Source organism: Pyrus communis, chromosome 12 (genome assembly GCF_963583255.1).
Source record: "Pyrus communis chromosome 12, drPyrComm1.1, whole genome shotgun sequence".
Lineage (NCBI taxonomy): Eukaryota > Viridiplantae > Streptophyta > Magnoliopsida > Rosales > Rosaceae > Pyrus > Pyrus communis.
In genome coordinates this window covers 1,155,185-1,174,322 of record NC_084814.1, presented here as the reverse complement: position 1 = coordinate 1,174,322, position 19,138 = coordinate 1,155,185, and the positions used below count along the sequence as shown (strand labels likewise).

General features: G+C 36.7%; 2 protein-coding genes across 2 annotated transcripts; both read left to right on the top strand.

Annotated features, from left to right (window-relative positions):
• The first annotated feature begins 616 nt into the window (after positions 1-616).
• Positions 617-1,583, top strand: LOC137711743 (NDR1/HIN1-like protein 12). Its single transcript, XM_068450998.1, has one exon. The coding sequence runs from the start codon at positions 829-831 to the stop codon at positions 1,441-1,443; it is 615 nt and encodes a 204-aa protein (XP_068307099.1). The 5' UTR covers positions 617-828; the 3' UTR covers positions 1,444-1,583.
• Positions 1,584-9,853: 8,270 nt separating this feature from the next.
• LOC137711619 (uncharacterized) lies at positions 9,854-14,116 on the top strand. Its single transcript, XM_068450875.1, has 4 exons — positions 9,854-10,078; positions 10,962-11,294; positions 12,385-12,564; positions 13,360-14,116. The coding sequence occupies exons 2-4, from the start codon at positions 11,052-11,054 to the stop codon at positions 14,008-14,010; spliced, it is 1,074 nt and encodes a 357-aa protein (XP_068306976.1). The 5' UTR covers positions 9,854-10,078; positions 10,962-11,051; the 3' UTR covers positions 14,011-14,116.
• Positions 14,117-19,138: the final 5,022 nt, after the last annotated feature.

Here is a 19,138-nt window from a genome sequence, read left to right as displayed (position 1 = left end):
TAAGTTATTAACCTTTTAACACATATATCACACCATTTGTATAGTTACACGTGATGTACCATTCCGTGTACTGGTCACATTGAAAAATTTTTCGTACAGAAGAAAGGCCAATTCCTACAAAATTCTAGTTGGAGATTTGTGTTTCTTTTCTCAAGGAGGCACATAAAAGTGAAGACAACTTCTGTATGTGCATCTATTCTATTTCATATTTTAAAAAGAAAAAATGAAAAATATTGGGTTTCCGTATGAGTCTTTCTACAAATAGTGTACTATACATCACAAATCCAACGGTGATTATTATTCTAAAGCGCAAAAGATGAATCAAAAGTAAAACCGTTATGTCTAATCATAATAGAATGAACGTATGGAAGACATTTTTTTGTATGATTCTTAGTCATATTACATTACATGGTAGAAGTTTAATGTTTGGCACATCTGCAAACAGTTGAAAGGCAACAAGTGTACGTGGCAATGCAAGTTTGGTATATTTTGCTTTATAAGAGCAAAGTAGTGAGCAAGATACCTAGATGGATATATATATATATATATATATATATATATATATATATATATATATATATATGATATTTATATAATATGATAAATACAGACAACACAAATGCTTTCAAGCAAGGAAAGGAAGATACCAAAACCTTCCCTACCATTAAGAACTAGGAACAACCTCAACTGAATTCCACGTCTTTGGGGGAAGCCGCTCAACCCTAAAATCTTCACCACCACCACCGCCACCTGATCCAACATAAAACTGCCCATAAAACCCTGAAACGCTCTTGCCCTATATGTTGTCGCTCTTCGGGTTGGCCCTCAATGAAAAAAGCAGGAAGATTAATCCATGGTCCGCATCACCAAAGAACCACACACCCTTTGGTTTGGTTTGCAGCCATCATCTGCACCGTTATAGCCGTAGCCGTGATCATCGCGGGCATCGCGGTGTTTGTCGGCTACATGATCATCCATCCGAGGGTGCCTTTCGTCACCGTCACCTCCGCTCACCTCGAAACCTTCCAATACACCGTGGCCGGTCTTCTTGATACGGAGATCACCATTGTGGTAAGGGCGGAGAACGACAACACCAAAGCGCACGCAATGTTTTCGGACACGAGCTTCATTCTAAGCTTCCAAGGGCTGAACATTGCGAGGCTGGTGGCGTATCCGTTTGAAGTCAAGAAAAATAGTTCAGTTGATTTTCATTACTTGGTGCAATCATCGCCGATTCCTCTGAGTCCGGAGCTGATGGATCAAGTCGACATTTCGTTGAAGCGGGACAAAATTATTTTTAACTTGAAGGGGAACTTGAGGGCAAGGTGGAGAGTAGGGCCGCTTGGTTCAGTGAAGTTCTGGGGTCACTTGAATTGTCAGCTCAAGTTTCATCCCTCAAATGGAACCTACATACGCTCTCCCTGCAGCTCAAGGGCAAAATAGTATTCAATCAATAGATTAATTCTTCCTTCTTTTTCTTTATAATATTATAATTACTGTCTTTCAGTTTTTATGTACACAAATTGAGTTCTTCTTTCTTCTTGTTCATCTATCTCTCTCTGCTCAGGCAATTGGCAATAATGAACACTTTTTGAGATTTAGTTGCAGAAGTAATAAATTTTTAGTAACGACTACATATAATTGATCCTACAAACTTTTATACTTTCTGGAAAAAAGAAGAAAGGGTTAATTGTCATTTCATAAACCTATTGGAAGAGCACAAACACAACTTTTATAAGAAGCTCCTTAGGCAATCAAGAAAAAACTTGGGTAATTAGCTATAATAAACAAATTTTAACATTTAGTTGCAAAAAAAAAAAAAGTTTAGTGGTTGTTATGTCATTATTATATCATTGTCGTGTTATCAGTATGTCACATTTGTGTCGTTGATATATAATCAATATGTCGGCATTACTAAAAATAATCATTTCTGAAAATCAAATGAAAAATATGTTTACTATAGCTAATTTTCCAAAAAACTTTTTTACGAAGATTTCAGCAATCAAATGATGGATTTGCTAATGTAGCTCTTAAAAATGTTTACACCTGTATTTAATTTCGGAATGTTTATTGAGAAGCTCATTTAGTCCTCAACCAGCAACAATGAAGGGCCAAGGAGAATGCTATGTTTTAGCTCCCTATAGTTTTATTTTTGGGTGTAGTCTCGGTTACATTATTTTCATCTCCACTAATGCAGGACTATACTGTAATAGTTTATTTTACTTGGAGAGAAAAAAAAGTAAAAGGTAAGAAGCCCACAAGGGCTCCACAAAGGCTTTGTCATAGTACTAAAAGCAGCATGCTCGAGGGTACAAGTGGCCAACCCGAGAGCTACTTGTAAGTAACATGTTTGCTGATTAAGATATAGTCCTTCCTGGCTAGGATATAACTTTGAGGATGACCTTAGGCAATAAGAAAAGAAGCAAAATACATGAAGCTTTGCGCATTCAGTAATCAAATAGCAAGTTGTGACCCACGACAATCGTGCATATTAAGCAAAAGAAGGTAAAGCTACCTAGAAGCAACTAAAGATACCCAAAAATCTGTGTAAATGGGGCCTAAAGAAAGCACCTTTATTTTCTTTATTTTGCTTTTGTGATTACCTTTTCTTGGCTTTTTGTTTGGAGGTCTTTTGGAGTTGCTTCGAGGTGGTACTAATGAATGAGGCCAATGGTGTGCCTTTAACCAATTTGACTATGACCTAGACCAAATTGATAACACGTGGAAACTGAACAACTCATTAGCTAGCAACATGGCAAGATCTTACTTGGCAAATTATACGCACTTATAGAACTTAATTGTCATTAATTTGGGTTTTGAGAAAGGTGCATTATGCACATTGTTGCGAGTTGTATGTATATATTTATTAAGTTGTAAATGGACTTAATGTCTCACATCGGCGAAACAACCATTTATTCACACTTATAGAACTTACTTGTCATTACTTTTGGGTTTTGAGAAAGGTACATTATGCACATTGTTGCGAGTTGTATGTATATATTAATTACGTTATAAATAGGCTTAATGTCTCACATCAGCGAAATAACCATGTAACAATACTTCTAATTCCTATGTATACTCCATATTGGAAATTAATGAAATATATAAAAAAAATTCCAAAATATAATTCAACTGTTTTAAGTTCAAGTAATCATCGAGTTCTAAAGTGTCAAAGTGGATGACAAACATCAAACTGGGTTGTGGCATAGACATTTGAGACATCCATCATTCCGTTATTTGAAGCATCAGTTTCCTTCTTTGTTTCACAATTGTAGTTATTCAATGTTCAAGTATGAAACATGTGTCATGGCTAAGAGTCATCATGCTCCATTTCCATTAGGTGATTCTAAATTTTCTTCGCCATTTGATTTGATACGTTCTGATGTGTGGGGTCCATCAAATGAATTTTGCTATACTTTTTTACTTTTATTGATGATAATGCTTGAATAACTTGGGTGTTCTTGATGAAAAATAAGAGTGATGTCCCTTCTTTTCTTCAAGAATTTTGTGCAATGGTGTCTACTCAGTTTCAAACTAAAGTTAAGGTCTTCAAGTCTAATAACGAAGGAGAATATGTGAATAACACCTTGGCATGCATCTTTTGTGACTAGGGTATTATTCACTACACGACTACTCCGCTTACACCCAACAAAATGGTGTGTCCGAACGGAAGAATCTTCAAAAAGTGGAGGTTGCTCGCTCCTTGATGTTGAATAAGTCTGTATATTGCATGCTGTTGTGGCTGCTTGTATTTGATCAACAGTGTTCCAAGTTGGGTTCTGGATTTTCGATTGATGTGCTACAAAAACATGTCTCTTATGTCTCTATATCCAAACTTCCTCCTAAGGTGTGGTGTATGTGCATATATACTCTTATCAATGGAATAAACTTGATGGGATGTGTGCTTCTTGGGTATTGTAGAAATTTGACTCCTTAATTGATTACAATGGTTACAATATATATAGGGTTTGACAAAAGCCATATGTGGAAGAATCCTAAAATAAATACAATTATCAAATTACATTCTTAAAATTACGAAGATGATTGCTGTTTAATTAACACTCTTCTAACACCCCCTCCCGCAAACTAGACAAGTTGGATCAGACAGGTTTGGAATAAGGAACACCATGGCAGGTGTTGATGAAGAGCTTCGGTAAGGTCAGCCGACTGATCAGTAGAGGAAATATAACAAACCTGATGACTGCCAAGTGCCGCCTTTTCACGAACAAAGTGATAATCAAGTTCAATATGACGGGTGCGAGCATGATGATAACAAAGTGATAATGAAGTATTTTCTTGGAATTGAGGTCGCAAGATCCAAGCATGGTATTTTTTTTTATCTCAACAGAACTATGTTCTTGAATTGTTGGTTGACACAGGTATGTTATATTGCAAACCTATTGATACCGATTGAGTAGAATCATCTCTGGGCTTTTTCCAAATCAATTTCCTACTCATAAGGAACAATATCAGAGGCTTGTGGGGGCAATGAATTTATTTGTCTCACACTCACCATGACATTGCTTGTGTAGTTAGTGTGGTAAGTCAATTTATGCACTCGTCTAGTGAAGTTCATATGGATGCGGTAATTCGTATTTTGAGGTACTTGAAGATGGCTCCTGGTAGAGACTATGTTTTTTTTCTTTCAAGAATGGTCATTTGAATATAGAAGGGTACAGAGATGCATATTGGGCGGGTTCTATTATTGACTGACGATCTACATTTGGATACTTTACTTTTCTAGGTGGTAATCTAGTTACTTGGAGAAGCAAGAAACAGAAACTGGTTGCTAGGTCAATCGAGAAGCTGAACTTCATGTTATGTCCCATGGTGTATGTGAATTGTTGTGATTGAAGAAATTGTTGAGGGATCTTGAGTTTAAACCCAAGGATGCTATAAATCTCTATTGTGATAACAAGGCTGCTATTGAGATTGCTCATAATTTGATGCAACATGATTATATAAAACATATGGAAATTGATCGACACTTTGTCAAGGGAAAATTGGATGCTAGAGTTATTGCTTTTTGTTTGTGGGGTCTGAAGATCAACTCGTTGATGTGCTTACTAAGGTTGTGTCTAGTAGTGTGTTTTCCAACTCGCTTGACAAGTTGGACATACATGATATATTTGCTCCAATTTAAGGGGAAGTGTTGTATAGATGTATATACTAGTCAAGTTGTACATAGGCTTGTTGTCGCACATCGGTAAAATAACCATGTAAAAATACTTATAATTCATAAATAATGAAATATATTTGGATTCCCCAAAATATAAATGAACTGAACTCACATACATAGTGTGAAGAGACTGAAACGCAAGCAGCTTGGAAAGGTACACAAGAATGAAGATCTAACCGCTCACCATAAAATTCTGCAAGAAACAACTTTTTTTTTTTTCATTTTCCTTCCTAGAAGGAAGGGAACTTGATTTTTTCAGAGCAATTTGACGGCGGCAGGCCAAGACAGTCAACAATTTTAGTTCCAGTAGTGTCTCCACAAAGAAGAATCTGGTAGAGCTGTTTGTTTCCTGATTTGTCCTCGTTACACATTATTGCTGGCATGTATGTCACTCTTGATTGTATGGCATCAACAATTTTACGTAGACTATAGCATGACCCGTTTGGATGGATTCCTGCAATCAAATTTATTTCTGTGCATATTAATCCGCGTAAGATATTTTTTGAAAGGATCTGCGTAAGATATTGGTCTAATGATATTTATTTTTATTTTTCAACGACCAAAATAGGTTCAAATTAAAGTTCCAAACTAACCAAACTCCATCGATTAAAAAAGAAATTAATTATACATGTAACATTAGATATAAGAGAAATATAATATATATAAAAGTGAAATTGAAGTATTTCAAATGACCTGCACTGCTGAGCATCTCCAAGATGTTTACTTTGTTCCTGAGGTTTAGAGCTGCATGAAAGTAATGATATTGACCACCGAAGAGTGGTTCTGAACAAGTTCCGTACTTCGTCCATTCCTGCTCCCATAGTTTGCTACTGCCACTTATTGGGCAGGAAAGGGATGGCCACTCATTTTCCAAGCTCTTTGTCAGGTTTGAGATCTATTCAATCAGAAGGGTAATGGTCAAGTATAAGTCCGTGTAAAGTTTGTTTATATACTACTGTTGACCTTAAAAACTACCAAGCCTACATGGCGCGCAGGCTGAATAACTAATGGGTTAACTACGTTCTTCGGTTGATGCAGGCCGTGCCAACTCGTCGGCCGAGCTCGGCCGAGGAGTAAAATTTGTTGATGTTGCGTTGAGCGCGTTGCTGACTTCTTGATCTTGCAACTACGACCGAAGAAGGAACACGTCTTGACCTTCAGGTTCTCGAGCCTGAAGACAAGGCTGCTGGTTCTGCGAAGTTCATGAATCGTCGGCACCAGGTTCAGTCATGGTGATTATATTCGTAAGAGTATAAGCACATCGAACCGGCTCCAAATTATACGGACACAGGTACTCAAAAGAGATGTATGTCTTGATGGTAAATGTGGTTCGGCCGTCAGAAGGCCGAACTCTGAAACTCACTTATGAGTATCTAATCATAAAATCACTCGGCGTTCAATGTGCCGAATGTAGTAACTTGTAACACCTTACTTTGCCGAGAAGGCTAATAAGATGACTTCTGCCAATAAGGATTCGGAAATCCTTCTCGACCGAGACTTGGATAGGTAACCAGTCGGTCTCGACGCAGTGCTGTTTATCCAAACTGAAGGTGCTCCTCAGTCGACTGATTCTACGGCAACAGTGCTGTTTATCCAAACTGAAGATGTTCAACGGTTGCCTTCACAATGCTATTTATCCAAACTGAAGATGTGTTGGTGGAAAAAGAAAATAAGAAATCTCAAGATGTTTGAGAGGTTTGTGCAGGGCAATTTGTGTGTTGAATTGGGGAGGGTTCAAATGATGCATCCCCCTCTTATTTATAGCATCCAATCTCATCTTGGCTGAATTAGAACTATACTCGGATTAGGATTCTTCGTCCTAGTCCTACCAGGGCTCGGCCAATCCTACTCCTACTCGGACTTTGAACTAAACTCTTTATCCGGCCACCTTCACTTCTCAAATCTTAGCGTCCTCACTCCACTGAGACTCCTTATCATACTAGGACTTCGACCCATCCGCTCTTATCCAAATCACTCATTCTTGTAATAGGACTCGATCGCCTTAACTGAGTGGCTTATGACCACTAGACAACCCATAATACATTTGGAAAAGTTTTGGGCCGAATATAAACCTACGCTTGACCCAATAATATTATATTGGGCCCAAACAACTACAGAAGAGAAAAAAGAAGCTAAAGCTTCTAGCTACAAAACCAATTGGCAATGAGAATAATGACACAACTCCTTATACGTTTTTATAAAGTTTGTCCGATTTTCGGTGTGGGACATTTGATCACAACACATGCACGCTGAGCCGTTTTAAATAGTTTTAATTTTTTTTTATTTTATAGATGCTTCTAACAAATCAAAGAATGCCCATATTGTGGAAGTAAAAGCAAGATCATATATATGGGTTTGTTTTTGGTAGTCCAGAGTATTCAGTTGTTTGACTCTTTATCAATTAGATTGGCAACTTGAGGAAAAATAATATTTTCTCAATTCAGTTCTGATCGTCTATTTTTTATCATATTGAGTAGTTCGGACTATTAAAGAAAAATATTTCATATGTGTACATTCTGTCTAATGAACCATGGTAATTAAAAGTTAAAACAGTCTCAAAATTAAGTAAAATTAGTTATTAGTAGAGTGATAATGGAAGAGGGTTTAGGGTACCTACCTCAGATAAACGGAAATGGGTGTTGGACTCGCAGTTGGTAGGCATTTCTCCGGTAAACGAAAGGGACCATATCCCACCAATCTTGAAATCTTTGGTCGGCTTTCCTGTCTTTGGGTAGCAACAACCCTGCTTTGCTGCTCCACAGTAAGATCCTGGCCACTAATTACAGAAAGGGATATTCATATATGCTACTGGATTGAAGATACATTGAGCTGAGTTACATGGAGTTGCACAGAGAGAGAGAGAGAGAGAGAGAGAGAGATACCTGGAAAACCATGTAGTAGGAAACAACATTTTCAAAAGCTATGGAGAGAGTAGTTGTTGATAGGATTACTGCAAAGACTATCAAACGCCCCAAGAGAGAAGTGAATCTTGTCATGGTTTATGACTTAGTTTCTGTTGTTATACGGGACTCTATCCATATATAGTTGTTCTGATGAATCACAACACGAGGGTCATGGGTGTGGACTCATGAATTTCTGCATCATTTATCACTCATATCTGTATGAGGTAATTTGGGCGCAGAGCTGCAGAGCCAATTATAAATATCCTGATAAGAGCTTGCATGGAACGAATTTATCGTCAGTGTGATATTATTAAATAATACAATGTTAATTTTTGTACATATGACATTACATTGTGAATCAACAGAACAGTATCTGATAATCAATACGTTTACTCTATTAAATCTCAGCTACTTATTTTTGCGTTTTTCAGTTGTAATTATTATTGTACACTTATTATCTACCAACCAAAAAACCATTGCCATAAAATATCCATATCTGATTTTTCTCGAGAGTTTCAAGAGCATTTGTGCCAGAAGAAGGCATTCCAAACCCAAAGCATCCTTCCCATTTTTTTACTTTATCACATGAAATGTATGCTTTGAGATTAATAAATCCATTTGATGTTGCCAGAAACAAATAGACTCGACACTCCCTTTGTTCCATTTCATAGACCCCAAAATCCAAATTTGACGTGAACCTTCCCTTTATAGAATTGACCTGCAACGAATTATATCACCGACATACTGTCTTAATTAGTATGATGTTCTAGCAAACTGCTGTTTTTGTCATTTAACATTCGGCAGAGCGGTTACTTAGTACTATAGTCTAGTGGTGGAATAGGTAATATTGTTTGGAGGGGCGAACACGATGTCAGTGAAATGCAAATTTATGAAGTTTAATACTACGGTATAATGATATTATTCTTCACTTGTAAGCGAGAGGATCTTAAGTTCGATTCTCGATTAAGACTTGGAGAACCTATAACGCTCCAAGACAAAGAAGGCTCTCTCTCACACTCACAATCATCGCCACACTTAAATTCTCAAACACTCTACACGCTCAGAAGACTCAAAAAGTTCTTATTTTTAATTCAGTGGGAATCGTTAGTGGGTTAATATTTAGTTGGTAGGAGGAAGGCGAATCAGTGGGAATCGATTCTGCATCAGAATGCGTAGTTATAATTGCATTCAGCTATTTCGGTAAAGTGCTAGTTGCATTTTATTATTTTTTTGTTTTTGTGGAACCATATTCGTCAATTTGTTTCATTGCAAATAAATATCTTAATAGTTTTAGATTCGTCTAATTATTTTTAAAGAATAATTTATAACTGCTGAATTGAAATATAAGCGGCTAAAATCCTTAAAGAAATAGAGTGAGCTAAGAAAGTGTTTCAGAAAAATGTGTCCCCACTATCTTAGCCTCTGTGGTCTAAACAAATTGTGGTTACTCACCATTCATTCTTTAACACAATAATAGGTAGTTATTAATTTTTTTGTTGTATTTTTTCCTTCGTTCTTAAATTAAAAATAAAACTCTGGGTGATTGACAATTAGCATGAAGCCTATATATAGAACGAAACTCGCATATAACATAGCATGTGTGCCCGGAAGTAGAAGGCACTCCAAGGTTCCATTCCCAAAGCGTACTTCCATTTCCAACGTCCCAAAATTTTAAATTTTGATGCCAACTTTCCAGATATAGAAATCTGCAACGAATGATGTCACCAAGTGATCCAAACTCTGTAATTTTTCACTTAGAAAGAAGATTAATGTTGGATGAGAGGATGAGGGAAGTTCGATCTATTTAAAGTCCCAATATATGTTTCACCGAAAACGTGTCACTCATTGGCCATGCTCCTGCTGCCACCTCTGCATTCCCACAACTGCTTTTGATAGGAACAAGCCCTGCACGTATCCACTCTCACTCCTCTCTCTTCTCTCTCTCTTTCTCTCTCTCTCTCTCTAAGCTCAACTCGCACCCTCTGCGCCCTGCTGCGTAAGTGTTCTTTTCCTCTTCTGTAGTATCGCCATCGTCTTCCGCTTTTTTTTGTGTTTCATTGGTTATCTGAAAATTCTCGGTCAGAGTTTCTTTTCGTTTTTTTCTCGTAAGAATTTCCTAATGGATGTGCTTTTAATGGTTCCTCGGCATGCTTCTGTGGTATTTTTGGGTTTGAAGGAAGATGGGTTACTGGGTTTTTCACATATTTGTTCCCCAGATGGAATTTTTTGTGGTCTGTTGCTACTTTTCCGGTTAACAGTTTTGGGTATGATTTAATTCTCTGTTTTATTTTGTTTTTAATTTTTTGGGTTTTCTTTCTGCATTTCATTTTAGTTAATATAGTCCGAAGTAGTTTGATTCGATTCGATCTGAGGCTGAAGCATTCTTTATCTTGGTTCAGCTTTCTATTGAATCGCGTTAGTTCTGTTGTTAATAGTTGTTTTGGTTACAAGCGATATTACTGCTCTAAATTACACTAAGACACTAAGGGGATTGGAAGGGTTTGAACTCGGATTGCAGTGGGTTGAACAGAAAGGCGGCAATCCACCACTTGCATTGTTAATATTTGTTGAGATGATTGGGAATGTTTTATTCATCGATCTTCTTTGTTTCACCATTACTGTTATTACATAGTGCAATGGGGAGTTAGTGGACCAGAAGTCTCATTTTTCAGGACTTGCAATGGAATTTGACACTTTGTTGAGCACTGTGATCATTTAAAGTTACCAAATTTTATGAGACGTGTAGTCGATATATTTTTGAGATCTCTATCATCATTAGAACTGAAATTCGGATCTGTGTTTCTGAGAACCTTTTCAATTATTTATTTAGTTTAGTTTTCTTTTGTTTCGTTTTTCATAAGCATTCATTGATTATGCAGGATGGTAGGAACTCAAAAATAAGTTACATCATGTCTTGCAAACTGTGACAAACTAATTGATTAGAAAAGGCACTAATACCGGTCGATGTGATGGCATTGCTTTCCGAGTTAATAACTATCACAATAATCTTGGTGACTCGGCCTTTCTCACTTTTGAAGCTCTTATGCTTGTTTGGCATAAAGACTACTTTTATTGTCATTCATGCATGGTTGGATTTGTTGAGGGCAGCAGTCGGCTTCCATGTGAACATATTCTGGAGAATCATGATATGGACATTGGCACTTATATCCCTGCCTGGGCGTGTTTTGACTGCCTTACAGAGGGAGAGGCAGGTTGGTTTTATCTGCTTTCTGTCAATTTTACTCTCCTATTTTGGAAACACATATTTTGAGCATGACATTTACTAAGATAAGTAGACTGGCATGTTGACATGTAATTATACGAAGATTCTCACTATGTGTGTTTTTCTTTGGGTTCGCTTTGGTATGTTGGCATGTAACTATATTAAAAAAAATCCCATCCTCACCCATTGTGTTTTTTGTTTTGGTTCCATTTACGAGCAGTTTACTATAAATTTTTGTTTGTTTATTTGTATGTTGTTTGGTTGCTTGTGTGATTGAGCATAACTTTCTAATAAATCTCACGCTTGTAAGTTTTTATTCATTTCAGATCACAAATGTTTAGGAGAAAAAGGGAGTCCTGTAGTTCATTTCACTTCATTTTTAATTTCCAATGAAAGAGCCACGAACCAATGAGGGAGGACGATGACTACAGGGTTAGGGAACGGTTCTAAAGAAAAGTAACTAGGAACAAAAATTATAGAGACTGACTCAATGTATAGAAACTACGACATAAACTCTGAGAGTGCTAACCTTCCTGTACCTCTGATACATCACTTGCTGCATACTACTACTACCAGTTTGTTTAACTCTGAAAGTTTGCAAAAGGATTGTGTGTACGTGTGCATGTGTATAGTGTGGGGTCATTCTTGTGCCTCTTTTCAGGTTTGAGAAAGCTGACTAGAAATGTTACCGTTGTTTTCTCTTGAGTCCTTTTTCTGGATTGACTTTATAGTCATAGTTACATGAATTAGCTGTCTGTTATTTTATTTTTTTGGTCGAAGGGATTAACTCTTTTATTACGAGACTCTGTAAGGTACTCCTATTTGAAATCAAGTGTGTCAAAGATAATGAATGGTTATGATTTGTGCTCTAGCTGGAGACTAGGGTGATGGCTTTTGTTCGTTTACTATGTCTGCTCCTGCTTTTGATGATGTTTATTTCCACTAGTTTGGCTCTTAGTTACTTCGCATCTGTTTATGCTTCATCTGCTAGATGGTTATTTTCCTCATGTATTGTGGTTCCTAAATTTCATCTTCTCTCAGTATGTCTTAAGCTACGAGAAATGTTGTTGTGTTAACAGCTGGAAAAACATTTACACGATATGCAAATTGAGTTGGAGAATCTAGAATGGGATAGAAAAGAACTTCAGGAGCATCTAATTACAGCCATTAAAGAACAAAGAATGATGGAGTTGATATTAGCAGAACTTGAAGAGGAACATGACAAGGCCATTGCCAAAATTGATCTGCTAGTGAGCAAGGTAATGACTTATATCATCCCCTTGCATGCCTTGAGCTAGTGGCAAAAACCGCATTCGACTACTCTTGCTGCACTTTAAGTATTTCTTACTATGCCAAACATGACTAAACACTTCTAATTTGTAACTTCTCTAGTATAGTTTGCGGAACAACAGTTTCGCGTGTCCTCTGGCTCTGGTGTTTGGTGTGCCAATATTTAGCGATCCAAAATAAGGACATGCCAATATGTATGTGTGAGCCTGCACCTTTTTATGAGGAAATAGAAAGGATTTGAATCTATATTTCTTGTAATGATTAAATTTAACAATTGAAACTAAGAATCCCCTTCTTAAGAGAGTCCATTTTGATTAGAACCGAAAGAGATCTTATTCTTGTGGTTACCCTGCACCATCTAGTTCTTAGATCCCATTTAACAGTTATCAATGACAAAATCAGCAAACGTTGAAAATTGTTTGATCGTTTGATATTATCACGGGTATCTCAGTTTTTGCAATAAACATTGTCTACTATTTTTGTGATGTTAGATGACTAGGTGGTTTCCGAGCGGTTTGGAAAATTGGGTCGCTTTTCTTCTGATACTAATTTAAGTTGAATGATCAACCACTTACAGACTTTGCTCTTACTTCTGAAAATGAAAACAAGAAACCCTTCTCTCAGTTCTTAAACAAGACACAACAAGAGACACGGTCGCTAAGTTGCTTGCAATGAAAATTTAGATTCTCTTTCTATATATATATGCATTACTATGTCCCGTTTTACACTTCACTGAATACTGACCCTTTTATGTGCTTTGGCAGTTACACGATCTGAAAACTGAAAATCTGCGGCTAAAAGAAATTCAGGGCAAAGGATGGAACGACAAAGGTCGAGATCAAACAGGCAATGCACAGAGTACAGCCATTGGGATCCCATCATGGAAATCCCGTTATGGTGGAAGTGAATTCATCCGTCAAGACCTTCTGATGCACAAAGATACATGGGGGGACGAAAGCAAAACTAATATGGAGTTGCTCAAAACCTTAAGAAATGAACCAGTATCCAGTGGACCTATACATCCTGTTATGCCTGAAATCAGCCTCAGAAATTTAGATATGAGTGAAGTTTTTTACCAGCGAAGGGGTATTGCAATCAAACAGAGTCTTTTCAGTGCAGTGTTATCAGTTTTGGTTGGGATTATCATTTGGCAAGCGGAAGACCCTTGCATGCCCCTTGTCGTGGCTCTCTTCTCCGTGGTTGGTCTGTCACTCAAGAGCGTGGTTCAGTTTTTCTCGACCATAAGGAATAGACCTGCTACCGACGCCGTTGCTCTCTTAAGCTTCAACTGGTTCATACTTGGAACACTTACCTACCCGACATTACCGAAGGCTGCGCATATGGTGGCTCCATTGGCATTAAATTTTGTCGACCGAGCGTTGAGCTGGCTTGGTTTCTCTTTTTCCCTAGCTTAAGTCTGTCTCTCCTTTTCATACACTTGCATGTACTATATAGCCCTTGGAATACGACGATGGTCTTTTGTATATAATCGTTTTGAGAGCTTGTATGTTGAAAGGTTGCTCTACAGTATTTGATTTTATCTTGCTCATGAATTGGTTTGTTAAGTTCCCTCGGAAGAGCACCGGAGAAATGGGTCAATTTTGGCGTACTCCTCGTGTTCGTTCAGCTCTCAACATCCAACTGAGTGCTGGAATTGTCCTCCTTCCCACAAGCATCCTTCGCTCTCGAACGCCACTTGGGGTTATTCCGACAAAGGATTCCCGAACCCCTACGTCCACAAATTCGATAAAAAGTGATGTTGGCTACTCTGTTAGTGATGTTGGCAACTCGATTGTGTTTTTGAGCTTCAAAGCACATTCGAGTCACCAAAATCAGTGGTGACGATGATCAAACCACATTCGAGTTGCCAAAATCAATGGTGACGATGATTTTGCCCTATAGGGAAGCAATGTGGTGAAATCCAATGACTATGGTCTATTCGTTGTGCATTACCGCCCACACAGAAATGTGAAGAGTTATTTCTAACCACACAATATGACCGGTCATATCCCGATTAGACCTCAGGTGTTTGAAAATTAAGGAAGTGTGACCAGACCGCTTAGGCACTAGACTAGCCCACCTAAACTCACTTAGGCACCCGCTTAGATCACGACTTTGACTTATACAGAAAATGGACAACTTTCATTTGGCATTTTATATAGGTCACGACTCTGACTTAGACTTGTTGAGTACTTGGATGAACACTCATTATTGTTCTCCATATTTTCAATATGTTGTATACTCTATAATTTATATGACATTTCATTTTGCAATTTATGTGTCCAAATATATTTATGTATTTTTTAAGTATAAATAGGCACAATATATAATAAATCTATTTAAATCCGCTTAGTCCGCCTAAGCCCCCTACCTAGGCCACACATGGCCCTTAGGCACTTGGTCCCAAACTGAATGACTATTTTTGTGATTATATCTACGTGAGAATTGCAAACTAAGTTGAGCCAAGTGGTAATTGGTTTTTAGTTTCATTTGGCATACATAAAAAAAAATTGAAGTTCTATCATAAATAAGACATAGAAAAGAACATAACATCGATTTTAACGACATTCATGGCATAACCTTTTGAATAGAAACTTAGTTTACTTGTGGTGCAAGTTTACATTCAATTGCACTTCCTTCTCCGGGCACACAAATTGAATGAGTAAAGTCTAAGATCACGACGAACATTACAATTCAACTTTTCTGTTGGTATTGTCAACAGTGGCACGCTTGATATAACAAATCACTCATTTAAAAGAGTTTCATGCCTACTTAAAGTGTTACAAGACATTTTAACACTCATTTAAAAGAGTTTCATACCTGCTTTAAAGTGTTACAAGATATTTTAAACTGATAACAGTTATAAATACTCGCATAAAACATAATGATATCAACACATGAGCGATTGACGCTAGCTAAATCTGAATCTGTGGATAAGAAAGCGGGGACATGATGAGTAACGTAAATGAAGGAGTGATGCACACGTATAAGTGATTGGATAAAGAACTGACGCAATTCTTTGTTTCTGGTTTGGTGATGGAGTTTATTTTCCCCTCTAGCTAGTGACATCTGTCTGGCTACGACTCTCAGTTATTAATTACCTAAATCGGTGTCCTAAAAGGAGGAGATGGTATTTGACTTTCCAACTCCCCGTCTTAATCTGTGCAATTAAATCTGGAAGTGGACTTGTCAACTTGTCAATTTATGCCAATTTCCTTCACTCGAAATATACATTGGCACTAGTTAGTTATTCCTTGGTTTAATTGGCAATGGCAAAGTGCCTTTTCATCTTTGCAAGCACAAGGTGGACAAGTTTTTTCAAACTTTTCAAATTACATATAAATGGTTAGTTGTAATAATTCAGTTTGAATTTAGTATTGACGGTATTTGACTTTAAGATCTCGTAATTATAAAGAAAATGAAATTACTAAATTTTATTGTTAATTGACATTTTTTTGTAAGCAGCTCTCCTATGATCTTCATTTTGAGGACATGAATATCGTACTTGCACTTAAAAATAAAGCAAAACCAACTTAAAACTCATGAACTAATAGAAAACTCAGTTTCTTATTTTGCTTTATTAAATTGTCAAATATTTTAAACATTTTGATCTAAACTAATATAATCTTGTGACTAGTATGTATTTAGTTCTCACAAGACCTCAAAATAAAAACCTTAAGAGAGCAGGATTGTTTGTGCAAGTTTTGCAAATTAGGAGTTTTAATGTGGCCTGCACTCTTGTTGTAAGATTTCTCCACAGCAAATGGTTTGTGGGGCAACCGATATAATTAGCAACGGGAACGGTTGAGCCAACTTATTTCCCTTTAGGAATTCTACTGTAAGTTGAAAAAAGTAAGTGTTATATCATTACATTGAATTCATATAGGAATCATATTCTTACAGTGGATTGGAGAATTTGAGTGTGATATCAATTTGTTGAACTCATGAGTTCGATATATTATACTCATGATGCTAATATATGAACTCACACTTGTGTAGCAGTCTGCTACTGTTCTAAAAATCCCCACCTAGCACTGCCGAGGCGCTAGGTGGTTGGTCACCGCCTCAATTAATGCCTAAATGTTTGAAAATTAAGAAATGACGCCTAGAGCTGTTGAGGCGCCCGCCTAGACCGCCTAGCCCGTTTAGACCCGCCTAGGTTGCAACTCAATTAGACAGAAAATAGATAACTTTCATTTTGCATTTTATTTTTTTTCAATAAATTGTAAGAAACTTGTGGAATGCTTAAATGAATGCACATTATATGCATGTTCCCCATGTTTTAATTATGTTCCAATACTTCATAATATATATATGTCATTCTATTTTGTAGTTTATAATGAAATTATATATATTTTAAGTATAAACACACTTATTTACACAAAATATAATAGATTTACTTAAATCTGCCTAGGTGCCCGCCTAGGCGCTAGGCCCCAGCTCGCTGCCGATGAGCGCCTAGCGTCTTTTAAAATCGTAATGTTATAGATCAATCTCAGGTTGAAACAATACTTAGTAAGTAACGAAGTTATATTCTTTAGACCTTTTTATACACACATCTGAAATGGTCTTGATTATAAAATTGCAAATTGAATATTGACAACAATAGTTAGTGACTATTGCGAGACTTAAAAAGTCCTTGTTTGAAACAAATGTATAGAAATTAGCATGCATTGGGTCATTTTTTCCACCCAATCCATAATTTCATGTTTAGAACTTGATTTCACAATGCACAATTTATTCAATTTCATTCCTCTACTAATTGACAGTGACATGTTTACATCTATCAAATTCAAGAGTGAACGACTATGCATTAATTTCTTAAAAACTACTTCACCAAGATAACATGTGTGTTCGTTTAATCTTAAATTACTTCTACTAACATGACTAAGACATTATAAATTGCAAATATATTCAATGATCTTTCAGGAAAGTTACTTTTTCTCAACATCTATGCATGTTTTGGAATTACCACTTGGGATTAAGAATCATCGAGTGATTCCTTTCGTTGAGGAGTGATCGTCATGATTTGTCTTCTACTTCTAGTTAAACTTCCTCTATTTCTCGTATATTGAAACCACTTACTGTTCTCTTCCGGAATCTCTTTCTAAATTCTAAATTCTGGTGAGTTGTTTTACATCAATTAGCATAAAAGCCAAACCTCCATCGGCGGCACCTTAATTTGTTTCGATCATCCATCTCCTAAATTCTAGTTTTCGGCTACTACTGCATTAAAAAAGAAAAGTGACAAGAACCATGAAGGCCAATAATTTCGTGCAACTTTAGCTGCCTCAATTGGTGGCTAAACAAGCTCAGATAGTTCAATATGATGAATCAACGATAAAGACAATATCATGTGTACTCGAGACACAAGATGTTTCAGTCTTAATTTCATGGTCCGGTAGTCAACCAGGACACTCTTAGTATTCAATTGAAATATAATTGTTCTTGTTCTACAAAGTATCACCGTTATCATGCTACACATCCTGTTCTAGCTTCTTGCGTCCTACGTACTTGCATTGTAAAATTTTCAAGCAACACCATCAGACAATTATGGTAAGGAAATGATTGGAATCCTATATTTTCCCCATGATGTTCATGTCTTGGATCCGTTTGACAATGGCTAGGCAATGATGTCCTTGACCCCTCCTTTAACTCGAATGGAGTCGAGTTCTTATTTTCGAAGGAGAATGAGGCTGAATAATATTTTAGGAATTTATTAATTTAGTTTCCTATTTATTTGTATTTTTCTTTGCAGCAAGTAGGTTATTATAAATATGTGCTCTGTAATTCGTTATTGATACGGTAGATTGATGAATGAAATTGTCTTCTGCTGTGTTCTTTGACTTCTAAACCATCATCTCCCATTCTTCTTAAGGTTAATTTCACTTCGATTTATCTTTATTTATTTATTTATTTTCCTACTAGTTCTTAAATTCCAATGTTTCTTGCATCTGAAAACCTAACTCGCGCTATCTTCTAGAATCTTGTTCTAAACTATGGTTAGTTGTTTTTTTTTTTTAAATGAAAATCAATAATATAAATATTGAATAAGGACTATATCCAAATGGAAGAAAACTTAGTCAATGTCACAGAAGATTAGGCGAGCCAGACCACGCACCATGATCTTGACCATGGTTACCAGCAACCTATCCTTTCCCCGAGCTTTAGAGAAATTGGAAGCTGCTGATTTCTCTATAGAACCCCTAGAAATGAACAAAGTAGCTAACAGAAGCAGGACAATTAGAAGCACCCCTCCAAACCTCATGGATACAAATGGATTGCATAATGTGTAATCCCATCACACATCATGATTCTGACAGAATGGACAAGAAACATAGATATGTAACTATTATATCCATAAGTGATCTTGAGATTAATTTCTATTTGGACAATACTATTAACAAATATTCCTATCCACTTGTCCAATGATGAAAGATGTGCACAAGCCAAACTATACTACCAATTAAGGACGGTGTTTGAGTAGCCAATGTGCATTGGGAATTTATGAGCACATGGCTCTAAACCTAACAAATAAAGCTA

Excerpts from the sequence above, each read along its gene's own strand:
- LOC137711743 (XM_068450998.1), top strand. The coding sequence starts at position 829 with ATGAAAAAAGCAGGAAGATTAATCCATGGTCCGCATCACCAAAGAACC.
- LOC137711619 (XM_068450875.1), top strand. The coding sequence starts at position 11,052 with ATGGCATTGCTTTCCGAGTTAATAACTATCACAATAATCTTGGTGACT. Across the intron at positions 11,295-12,384 it reads CCTTACAGAGGGAGAGGCAG|CTGGAAAAACATTTACACGA; the intron begins GTTGGTTTTATC and ends TTGTGTTAACAG. Across the intron at positions 12,565-13,359 it reads TTGATCTGCTAGTGAGCAAG|TTACACGATCTGAAAACTGA; the intron begins GTAATGACTTAT and ends GTGCTTTGGCAG.